The sequence below is a fragment of the Camelus bactrianus genome, chromosome 8, assembly GCF_048773025.1.
Source record: "Camelus bactrianus isolate YW-2024 breed Bactrian camel chromosome 8, ASM4877302v1, whole genome shotgun sequence".
In the NCBI taxonomy this organism is placed as follows: domain Eukaryota; kingdom Metazoa; phylum Chordata; class Mammalia; order Artiodactyla; family Camelidae; genus Camelus; species Camelus bactrianus.
Window position 1 is genome coordinate 24473895 of NC_133546.1, and position 12303 is coordinate 24486197.

Sequence of the window (12303 nt, forward strand, 5' to 3'; positions counted from 1 at the left end):
AGAAGTACAGATATTGCAAAGTAAACTTAGAGGAAATGTTAGTGTATTTTTAGGAAAGCTTGTAACACTCAGATTATGAATCTTAAACTTATATTTAGGATTACACTGATGAAGGCAAATCAGGTTTACCCGGCTCTTGACTATTAACCTAGAAAGTAAAGCATTTGACAGGTCACCTCATTTGTCCCCAGACCAGCTCTCAAAATTATCTATTTTAAGGACATAGCCAGTCCATCAATTATATTTTTACTTTGTCTGCAGTTAGTAGGGAAATCCTTTGAAACAAATGTCTTGTGTTTTACTTAAATTGAAGTATATGCTTACATAAAGTGTTCTGAAAATAATTCACTTCACACAAAAGGTTGGGACAATAATGCACGACAGTGATGCAGAATGAACAGTGACAGTGAATTCAGGAAGACCTGTCTGGTTATCTCATTTCCCTATCCTGCAATTCTAGAATTACCCACCAACCCACCTCCCCACGCCCAGCTATCTGAGTTAAAAAACTGACCCCATGGCTGATCCTAGCTATGCTTTCCTGGAACAAAGAGGCAGTCAGTTGCCTTGGTTTCAAAGGATTTCCCTACTAACTGAAGAGGAAGTAAAAACAAAACTGATGGACTGGATAATGTCCTTAAAATAAATAATTCTGAGAGCTAGATTTGGGACAAACGAGGTGGCCTATCAATGCTTTGCTTCCAATGTTAAGTTCTGGCTTTTAAGATAAAAAGGAAATACATAGTTTAGGTACACATAGGTTAAATTCTAGAAATTTCATTGTGTTCCTTGAGAAAAAACAGTACGAATATGCCATCACTGTTCCATACATTTAAATTAGCAAGAAAGACAAAAATATATACTAGACCAAAAAATGGCCAACTTAAAAATTCATACTGAGCTTGGTCTCCATTTATTTGACAATCATTCATTCATGCATGTTGAAGAAGATAAAAGTCTCCCTTAATCCTCCGCTTCCCTCCTGCTTTCAGTTCTCCTGCTCAGTCCACCTAACTGTGCACTGTTTACTCCACAATTGCCTTTAAATAAGCTGTCTTCCTGGAACCACTCTGTCTGCCTCTCCTGGGTGTTTTCCTTTGTCCCGCCTCTGCTACCCACTCTGCTGTGATCCTTTCTCCTACCTAAAGGCCTCACACGTCTCTGTCCAGTGGGAACAGGGTGGAGCCTGGGGGTCAGGGAAACAAACCCTACTGCGCCCCGGGAGGCCTCCTTTCCAGGGCCTGCAGCTGCAGCAGAGAACAGAACATCCCTTATTAAAGGCCAGGGACTGTGCTTGGCACGTTACCTATGGTGTCTCATTTACTGCTCACAGTAGTCCTTTCAGGAAGTTCTACTTTTCCTTTTCACAAACAAGAAGACTTGAAGCCCAGAGGTGATAAGTCACTTGTCAAGGTTAGCACAGGAAGCGTGTGGCCGAAGCAGGCTGCAAGCCCAGAGCTGTCATCAGTCGGGCTGTGCTAGCTTCAGAACATGTTACTTGAAGCAGAAACAAACTTTTGGAATGGAATCTGGTCCTGAGTTAAACCTGCCAGTACTCAGAAAGTGAAACAAATACAGGTTGCTAAGATCTGTAGGGGATGTAACAGTTTACCTTGATGATCTTGTCAATAATTGTGTATCTTAAATTATTATAACTCTGAATCCAGGTTACTCAAAAGTAGTTCTCTAAAAAATCAGGACATCTCTCTTCACAACTTAGAACGTTTTCTCAGAGAAGAGTGTTGGAAATGGTGGGTGGGTTACCACTTGGCTCTTAACTGTGTTGTGAACCTTTCTTGGGTAAGAACTATATGTAATAATATCTTAAGTCTCTCCTTGTTTCTTTGGAGAATACATCAGATGCCAACAGGAACTGAACGTACCAGGAACACAACTACCCACTTCACTGGTCCCCTTAGAAGGCAGAGGAATAATAGTAACAACCACCATAACCCCAACAACTGCCATTAAGGTTACTGAAGACTCGTTATGTGCCAGCTACTATAGGTGACCCCACCTCCTCACCTTTTTCTCATATTTTCCATGGTTTTAAAAAAAGACTACCTTTCTGCTTTTGGATTACTTATTGTATTACCCATATTGACCAACTTTTTTGGATGAGGGGCCATACGTGTAAAATATAGGTCTGTTAATACCAAATATAAAACTTTTTTTTTTTTACCATTTATGATCATAAAAAGAAACAGAACAGCAGCTCTGAAGATTCTGGCAGACAACTGGGGACGGAGGTTTTGAATTCTTGTCTGGAAGTACAGTACAGCATCTTCTAGAGCTTTGCTACTTAACTTGGGATGGTGGTGTCTGCGGGCCAGCAACATGATTATCACCAGGTTGCTCATTAGAAATGCGGAATCTCAGAGCCCCTGGCCAGCCCTTGCTGCTGGGTCAGAATCTGCATTCCAGTAAAATCCCAGGGGTGTGCGGTGTCTGTGTTCCTTATAGCTTGAGAAGCCCTTGTGTAGACGGTCACTCTGTGTCTGCTCCAACTTTATTATCCTGTCAACCAATATAATTTCCTTCTGCAGATTATTGGAAGAATTGGTTCAGAAAGAGAAAGAATTACAAGCACTCCTTCATCAAGCTATTGAAGAAAAAGACCAAGAAATTAAACACCTGAAGCTCAAGTCCCAACCGATAGGTGAATAGCAGAAAATGTTAAAAGTAATACTGTTCAACCAGGCTGCCACGAAAAGCTAGAAAGCCAACAGGCAGCTTTATTTCATGGCTTATCAGCATCTGTCACTTGTACCACAGCTACAAGCAGAAATTGCTTTAAAAAAAATACCCAATTCTTAACTGTAGAGAACTGTCATTTCTTGTAAGTGCAGTAAAAATAAGATGACTCATAATCATCTTTTCCTGAGATTATATATTACTTAGGTAAATAGGGCTCTCCACATTTTTTGTCTTTATTTCTTTTTAAGGATTTCACAGTAAGATGATCAGAATAAAATAATACTGGGGTTTTTTGTCATTTTGCATTTGTATTCTGTGTATTCTAGTGGTCCACCCCCCTCCCCGCTTATAATTTGACAAGGCTTAAGTAGAAAAGAGATACACTAATAAAGTCATAGATTGGATATACCTTAAACTAATAGTGTTATATGTCAATTACATTTCAATTTTTTTAAAAAGCCATAGTTTGGAACTTTGAAGAAATCTATTCTGTGAGAAACTGGGGGTGAAAGATAATCTTTAGATAATCTTATTTAGCCAATTTGGGGGAAAATAAAATTCTTTTTTTTTTTTTTTTTTTTTTGCTCAGATATATGGTTCTTCCATATTATTGCAAATAGTAGAAAAAGAAATTATTATATAATTATATGGTTCTAATTATGCTCATCTTTGTTGCATGAAACAGTATAATTTTTGTACACCATTTTATTCTAAGAAGCTATAAAATTGATATAAACGTGTAAGGTGGGAGTATCATTACATTATTGTGTCTGATTCTTCATTTACTAGTATATTAAGTAGTCTTAAAGTGTTATATTTATATTATCATGTATGCGATCAGTCTCAATGGTTTCTACAAACTATTCTCTGATAGAAAAGAATCTTTTAGAGTATTGATATCAGTTGACTCAGAGGGTCTCCGATGCCCTCTGTTAGCTGAGACTAAGAACGTCTCTCCCTCCCCTCAATTCTGTTCTAGAAATTCCTGGATTGCCTGTGTGCCACCTGAATTCTCCTGGCACAAATACCGAAGATTCTGAACTTACTGACTGGCTGAGAGAAAACGGAGCTGATGAAGACACTATAAGTCGGGTAAGGAAAACTATCTGTGGGACAAGCATTCTTTCACTTTGTTTCATACTGTGGAGCGCCTACTATGTGCTAGGCACAGGGGATGCACTGCTGGGAGTCTCAGCCCCAGCCCTGCCCTCCTGAGGCTCACAGACTAGGTAGGCAGAGGATGATCAAATCATTCCCCAGACACAGGTGTAATTATGTCCTGGTGAATTCTGTGGAGGAAAGGTTATCAGGTGTTATGAGACAGAGGGAGGGAGAAGTTGGGGAAAGTTCCTTGAGAAGGTGTCGGATGAGGTGATGTCTAAAGGCATATGTAGGGATAAAACGTGGCCATCTGTATGGATGTCCTGGAGTGGGGAGCAGACAAGAAGGGAAAACCATTCGGGGCTGGGGGTGCAGAATGTGCAAAGACAGTGAGGCAGGCAAAGCTCTGTGGTCCAGAACCCCTAAGGATTATTACGTTTTTAACTTGAAAATAAAGAAGAATAGGAAAAATCAAGACAGCACTGAAAGAGAAAAGTTCTTCTTTTTCTAATTCTTTCTCGTTTGTTAACTCTTAAATTCTCTTATGACATTCTTAGACTCCGCTGGGCGACAGCTGTTTATTGCTACTTAACAAAATAGACTAGTTAGTGAACTTATGTCAGAAACACTTTGTATATAAACCATGTTATATCGATAATAACTGCTCATTATGGACTTTCGTAGTCAGCACAAAGAGCATTTCTTTATGTTTTAAAATTACATATATATATATACACATGTATGAACTATAAGAGGTTATATTTTTATTATTTTATAGAAAGGGCCCCAATGCAATATTACATTGATTTCAGTTTTATATTTTAATTTTTAAACTAAGAATAAAGATATTTTTATCTTGACTTGATAATTATTTGGACCAGTAAATAAAATTCAGGGTCTCCTTAGAAATCTGCATAACAGATTACATAAATTTAAACAACTCCCTTGGCTATGGGAAATAATGCATCCAATCAGGTTCTCCAAATTATTTATCCCTCTAACTTAGACTCACATCACAACTAAGGAGTAGTAATTGATCCACTAAATCATTGCCCTTTGTTAAAGGTTTAAAATTTAAAGCTTCACTTAAATTCAGGACTCTGACTTTGTAGTAATTATTGGTAAGTATCTCTTATTAGCCATGAAAAATAAGTTCAGAAATTAAGTGTAAGCAATACCTTTCCAGGAACGCTTTTTAATCCACTTGAGAAGAATAAAGCTACATAGCACTAAACCTCTTAAATACAAATGTTGTCTTAGAAGCAGCAGATGTAATTCCCAGCAAGTCTTATCTACTCCTTAGAAGACCAACCAGAAATTCTGTGTGGCTGGTCATCTTTATGCACTTGGAAGTCATACGCATGTATTTCTTTGGAATTATTTGGGAAAGGGGGGGACTTTTTCCTAATAATTCCAAAAGATTATCTTTAATGGATTTCCTTTCAGATTCATTTTTCTTAATTGTCAATGTTTACATTACATAGTTTGCTACTTATTAAAAGTGTATAAAAGATCTTACTTTTGTGCATATTTTACTTTCCCCACAGTTTTTGGCTGAGGATTATTCACTAGTGGATGTTCTCTACTACGTTACACGTGATGATTTAAAATGCCTGAGACTAAGGTACCACTTTTCTTTCTGTTCAGTTGTCATGATGGAAAGAGCACTGGGCTGAGATCAAGAAGTCTGGTCCCTAACTAGCTTCACCTAACTCTGCAGTCCTGGGCAGAGCTCTCTGGTTCCCAGTTGCTCTGAGTAACCTGAGTTAGTTGGACCAGGCTGTGATTGGGAGCTCTAATAACAAATACTTCTATATTAGTAAATGCCAATCAGCTGGAAAAATTTTCTTGCTAACATCTCAGATTGAGACCACACAGATATGCTAAAGCTGCCTTAAACAAATGCTCTAATTTGGTTCGTGATTGTGCCACACTTTTTAGAAATATTAGGATGAGATATTGATTTGCCATCCAAATACCTGGTATAATCTGATATGGTTTCTTACAATAATTTGGCTTTTTTCTATCAGGCCAAGCACATACATAACTATTATTTCCACCTGCCTCTAGAAGGACACACTTCAAAAGTGCCAAAAAATCTAAAATGATGCTTTGGGCACTGGTAGTTTGTGGGAGTGGAAAGGAACTGCATGGAGGGCTGATGAGAAAATATATACAAAAAGAATACATGACTGATAAGACTTTGGGTTTTTCATGTTCTGATCAGAGCTGGTGAAAGCTAAGGAGTCATTTTCCTACTACAAGGGCACTGTTTCAAATGAAGTGTTCTCTTCACCATGTTCTTGTGTCTTTACACAGGGGAGGGATGCTGTGCACACTGTGGAAAGCCATCACTGACTTTCGAGACAAACAGACATGACTGTCATTCAATTTGTTCCCAACTTTCCGTGGAGATTCTAAAAATGAATACAGACCTGATCTTCTTGGGGAGGGAGAATCGAAGGGAGGAGGAGAAAGAAGCTGCACTTTAAATCCAGTATTTGTTTACTCATGTTAAAAAAAAAATAGATGAAATACACTGAAATTTCCTAACTGCTTCTCTTTCTACAATTGATAAGGACTCTTTGTAAGGACTCTCCAAATAATCCTAAACACTGAGATGTTTGGGATTATTTTCATCTAAACATTTTTTATGGAAATATTTTTAATCCAGCAGCTACATAGCACTTCAGCCAAATGTTTATTTCACACGAGACGGATATAACATTTCATGTGATTGTGCATCACTGGAACAAAACCAAAATGTGACCATAACTTTTTAGGCTTTTGTGTGTTTGTAATATGCCCTATTAATCTGAGTAGAAATGCGTGATTTTGATTATTGTATAAAGTTTATGGGTTTTTTTAAGTGTGCAGAATCTGAGAGCAATGGTTTTTACTTACCTGTATTAATTGTAATATTGACTATCTTTTGTAACTTAAGTTTCTGGGCTAGAGTACATTCGTTTGAGTCGTTTATGTACTACTGAACTGTACCAGTTGCACATGCCTGAATTATAGTAATGTTAGCTTGTTCTAAAGCTAGCCATTGTGTCATATTTACTCCAAAAAGTAAAAAGACTCTCAACATACTGTTTTGATAAATTCTAAAGAATTTGTATTTTGTTTTGGCAATCTGTGTCAAAGTTTGAACTGTTTCTTCAGCTCTGATGTTAAACAGAATCTGTCTTCTCTTCAGCTAATCAGAGAACTGATGTCCAAGTCATCCCTCAGGGTGACAGAGTGGTAAGAAAGAGGATGAAGGATAAAGAGAAAAAAAGAAAGTCAGTGTATTTTTCTCAAGGTCCCAGGTTTATCTTGGATGACTACTGTGTACCTCAAAGGGTCTGCAAATAGCATCCCAATGGAGAACACTGCATTTTCTGTCTCCTTAATTTTAGTTCTCATATTCTCATAGTTCTCTCAAGGGATATATTTTTATTTTAACCTGGAGATGTATTATACTTTATAAGCCTGCCCATATGAATAGGATGAAGTCTGAAGCTCCTAAATGGATGAAAGAGACAAATTTCTTAAATACAGAGGAACCTGTTGATTATGCAAGATAGAAATAACAGAACTATTCATGTGTCATGACTTCATCCATATAGAACAGTCTTTGATAAAGCAGGAGTCATCTTTATTTTGTACAATATATGAAGATCAACTGACAATATATATTTTTATATATTGCATCAGAGTATGCAAAAGATTCTTGCCAATATGTTCTCATTTGATTCTTGCAACAACATAGCTGCATCTTTTCTTTACATCCCAATCCTGAAGATAGATAGTTGCCTCCTGCATCCTGTGGGGAAATCTCAAAGGAGGTGAGGTGTGAATTAAAATAGGTCATTTCACTCGTGATGAAACACAGGGAACTTCCTTATTAAGCCACAGTTCATATCCCCACTTGTAATGGTAAAGTGCTTCTTTTAGACCATATATAGGATCAAGGTACCCATCTTCAGCCAACTTTTTAATCAGATAATTTTCCCTTGGGATCTTCCTCCTACCCTATTTCTATGGGCAACTGTTCTTCTATCCCTACATGGTTCATAATACATTCCCAGACTAGTGTCATTAGGCTTTTCTCAGAATTCTGGGTCTTAGTCACAAAAGAAGGCAATTCCACTATGGCCCAAGGTTCATGAAAGGTTTGCACTGAAAGGCCTTTAGCATCAATCCAGGCCAGCGAGTCTCAACCCAGTTTCACATTAAAATGACCTGGATGCTTTTAACAAAATATTGATGCTGCCACCTCAAGAGAAGCTGCTTTATTGGCTTGAGGTAGGGCCCAGAGGTCCTTTTACAAAGGTCTACAGATGATTTAACACTATCAAGTCCCACTTTCTAATTCCAAGTGACACCCAGAGAGCCCCTTTCCACTGAGGGGGTAGTAAGATGGTCAATATTCATTATTCATTAAGTGTAGCAAGAATCTAAGCACATAGGCCTAGAGCAAAACTATCACTTGCCTTGTGACCTTGGGCAAATTGATTAACCTCTCCAAAGTTTCAGTTTCCTCATTTGAATTGGGGGAAGTAACATGGTGTTGTAAGATTTAAATCAAACAATGCAGATGAGGTGCTTGGTGCAATGCTTAGCAGAGAGTAAACCTTGAGATGCTGCCTGCTATTGTTCTCTCTTATTGTTCATTCGAAAGTAATTATTAAACACTTGCATAAACAAGACCCAGTTCTGGCCCCTGAAGGTCAGTCAGAGGCGGAATCAAGACAAAGTAGAAACAACAGTACATGTAGTAAGTGCTGTTGTTACATTTAACTGCCAGAGGGGGTCCAGAAAAGCTTCACAGAGAAATCTTTACTGCTCTGTGTTCAGAGCCAAGCATAGAAAGATGGTTTGTAACAAAACATATGCATGGGTGGTGGCGGCAGTCTCCTTAGAGAAACAACACTGGAATTTGCTGGGGAAAGTAGATCCAATGTTTCTTTTTAATCACATTTTGACCTCTTTCTCTGAATTCTGTCATTGCATAGTTGGTTTCATTCATTCCTAAGCCATCACAGGAAAGAGTTTGGCAATGAGGCATTATTGCTAACTCACTGGAATGCCTACCCGGTGTGAGGCACTGTAGCAGCAGGTGCAGTGTACCTGAGGCCGGTCAAGTTCAACATGCAGGCAATGCATGTGTGTCATCAAGGACATCTGCAGTCTGTAATAATAATTACACAATAATCAATGGCTCCAGACTTTACAGACACCTAGAGAGAAACAGAAGACAAAGTCCCTGCCACCAAGTAATTCATATCAGATTGAAGAGACACGTTTACAGTAATAAATCACATCTAGTCTGTGTTAAAGGCAGGACACATGGCAAGCTCCAAAGCCCCTGGTGAGGTTTGGAGGCCAGGCAAGCTGGGAGCCAGGGCAGGTGGAACAGGCTTCACTGAGGAGGCGGACCTCAACCGGGGCCTTGGAAGAAAGGAATTATTAAATTAGTCAGGACTGGAGAAGTCACTCTGGGCAGAGAGCTCCAAGAACAAAGGCAGAAAGAAATGTTTAAGGTGTTCTAGAGAGAAAGTGAACAACTTTTATATTGCATGAAAGCATAAAACATTTTAACTCATTTTAACTATTTTTTGGCTGGACATAGGAGTTACAGAGATAAAAAGTGGAAAATGGGATGGGAGAGAGCTCAGGTTGTGACTGGGGTGGTCAGGGAGGGAAAAAGAGTTAGTTTCTAATTACGTAGAAACGGGGAATCTAGTGAAGTTTTTTGAGCACGGGAGGGGTGTGTGTAAAGTAGTTGTGTATTAGAAGACTTACCTGGCCAAGTTGTGTTGGGTAAATTAGAGGGAACAGAAATTGGATGAGCAGTTCAGAGACTGTTTAGATATGAATGAGGGTCTAGAAAGGAGTTAAAGCAATAAAAATTCAGAGAGCGGAAGTAAAACAATGTATTGACAAGATTTAGGAACATTGATTTGGGCATTGATGACAAAGAAGAGGAAAGGATAGATGTTGAGTCTACGTGAGTAAGAGAAGAATTCAAAACTAGGCAAGTTTGGAGATGGAGCTCGTTTGGGACATATTGAGTTAATAGCAGGGCATTGTGCTAGAAAGATACAGAGACCATTGAGAATGAATCAGTGGAAATCAGGACTGAGGTCAAGGGTGTAGATTCTGGATTTAGGAGTCACTTGGATGGAGAGAATAGTAAATGAGGGCCGTGGGAAACCAAGTAGAGATAGAAAGGTTATGGCCTAAAATTTGCAGAGGAGAGAATTTCAGGACAAGTTGAGAAGGAGGAGGAATTTAAGTCAGCAAAAAAAGACAAAAGGACTGGCTCTAGAGGAATGAGAAAAACCAGGCCAGTGGTGTAAGCCAAGAGGAAGATGATCAGAGGGTTGAGTGCTGCAGGAAGCCTAGGGGAATAATGGATTAAAAAATAATAATAAGTAATTTGATTTTGTGACCTGGGAAATTTTTATAGACAGGTATGAATGACTACAGCTGGTTAAACAAAGATAATAAGATGATGGTGGCACCAGAGCCCACACATGCATTACCTCTGGTGAATAGAATGTATGAAAATAGATTTGGGAGGGTAGGAAGTCAAAGGAAGAAATTTTCAGAAGCAAAGAGTCCTCAGTGTATTCGTTGGGGCAGAGCTCCCTGAATGGAGGCATTTGGGGAGTGGGGAGGGATGGGGTTTCGAAGGAGGCAGGAGGGGAGTGGGTGGCATCAGGAAGTCCAGCTCCTCCCCTGGAAAGGGGAATGATGCTTTGGGGAGATTTAAGATGGTGGTGGGAGCTCAGGACAGATGGCTCCCATGTTCTATGTAAAGTAAAACAACAACGTGATGGTGTGTGACATTTAACAGATGTCATCTACTCCTTAATTCAGGCAACAGTCCACCCTGCTACAGACATGGCATGAGGTTTGGAATGCAAGCCCTAAGTGCATAATTTCTATGTGTTTCTTATTGCATTTATTTTTGGGTAACTTGTGACAAACTGAAACATAAGTTATCAAAGAACAGGAGAAAGGTAAGAACAGGCAAAAAGAAAAACCAAACACACACATGCACAGAAAAACCAATGTCTTCACTTTCTCTTTGGGAGAGGGGGGTCAAAGAGAATTCATTGGTTTACTTAAATAATATATCAGAAGGTTGAAAACTAGTCATCTCCTTTTTCCAAGGTTCTTCTAGAGAATTTAACTTTCTAAATTCAGTTAGAGAGTCTTTCTGATGTTCACAGGAAAGTGTCTTAAACCCTGATGACTGAATAAAGTTAAAAAAAAAAAATCTTTGTGCCCAAGCTAGGGTCTAAGGTTACCTCCACCCACCTGGTGCTTTTTGATTAGAAGTGTGCTAAGAGTGACTTCAGTGTGATTTAGGAAGACCACATTGCTAAATGGTCAGTTTGCCTAATCCATTGTAGAAATGGAACTAAGGGAAAATCCATGGCTACAAACCACAGCAGAAGTGTCCCTTAATCAAAGCCTCTACCTAGTCAGCCAGTGACCCAGTAAAGCAAATAAAACCAGTCCACGCCTGGGCTCAGAGTGGCGGGATATGCATGCAAATGTGGTGAGAATTGCCACCCCAGCAAGAAATCCAACACTGTTCTCAGATACGCTTGGGCGTTCACTAGATTCTGCTGAAGTCCTTGAGAGGGTTTTGAACTGTTTCCCAACAGTTGTGTGGTTGTGTTCAGCCAACCGAAGCTGTGGGAGTGCATTTCTGTGTAACCAGGCAGAACTGATCGCTGCTCGATTTTGTTCCTTTATGTTTCTATTTATACAGGCTACTTTTTTCTCAGCATTTTGTTGCTTAACGTTTATTTGCTTGTTAGAGCAGAAATTGGTTTCTCCGCGGCTAATAATCTGTTATTAAAAAAAAAAAAGAAATTGTTGTTATCTACTGCTTTTTTCCCAGTCTTCTGGAGCAAGTCACAAGGTAGTTGCTAGTTGGAAATTAAGAATAAGAAAAGCTACATCATTGGACACAAGTTTCATCAAGTTGTGTGTGCCCTGGGACTCATCAGATTTAGAAGCCTGGTGAAAAGATAGGTTACCAGCAGTCGCGTCCTAATACGCATATCAAGACTGAATCCCAGCGTGGAATCTAACCGGTGTACCTCCGCTTTCCACGTGGCATGATACTCTTCTGCAGCTGTCACCAAGAACCCCAGCCCAGGAGAAACTAACACTGACCTGGCTGCTTCATAGCTCATGGAATAGAGGGTCCGGACGCTCTCGCGTCACTTCAACTGGTCCTCAGACCTTCCCTGTCCCTAGCGCCACCAAGCGTCGCCGAACCTCCTTCAGAACTCCAGGGGCAGGCAGCCGCGGCCAGAAGCTCTCGGCCCAGGTGCCTGGCTCCGCTCGGGGCTCTTGCGGCGGAAACCCAGCAGCTTCGGTCAGAGCGGCTGCTACGCCGCACCTGCCCACGAGGGGGCGCGCCCGCACGCCGGGCCCAGGCCGCTCCGGGCTCGCGGGCGCTCGCTCCCTCCTCCCTCCGCCCTCCTTGACTGC

The 12303-nt window shown here is 40.0% G+C and overlaps 1 protein-coding gene across 5 annotated transcripts in view; it reads left to right on the forward strand.

Moving 5' to 3' along the window:
* The window catches only part of MAP3K5 (mitogen-activated protein kinase kinase kinase 5), a 202206-nt gene extending 195316 nt beyond the window's left edge, over positions 1-6890 (forward strand). For all 5 annotated transcript variants that reach the window (XM_045524461.2, XM_045524462.2, XM_074368290.1 and 2 more), the window contains 4 exons: positions 2547-2659; positions 3677-3789; positions 5346-5422; positions 6118-6890. In XM_045524461.2, coding sequence (XP_045380417.1) covers positions 2547-2659; positions 3677-3789; positions 5346-5422; positions 6118-6178 — 364 coding nt within the window. In that variant the 3' untranslated portion in view covers positions 6179-6890. The remainder of the gene's footprint in view (positions 1-2546; positions 2660-3676; positions 3790-5345; positions 5423-6117) is intronic.
* Positions 6891-12303: the final 5413 nt, after the last annotated feature.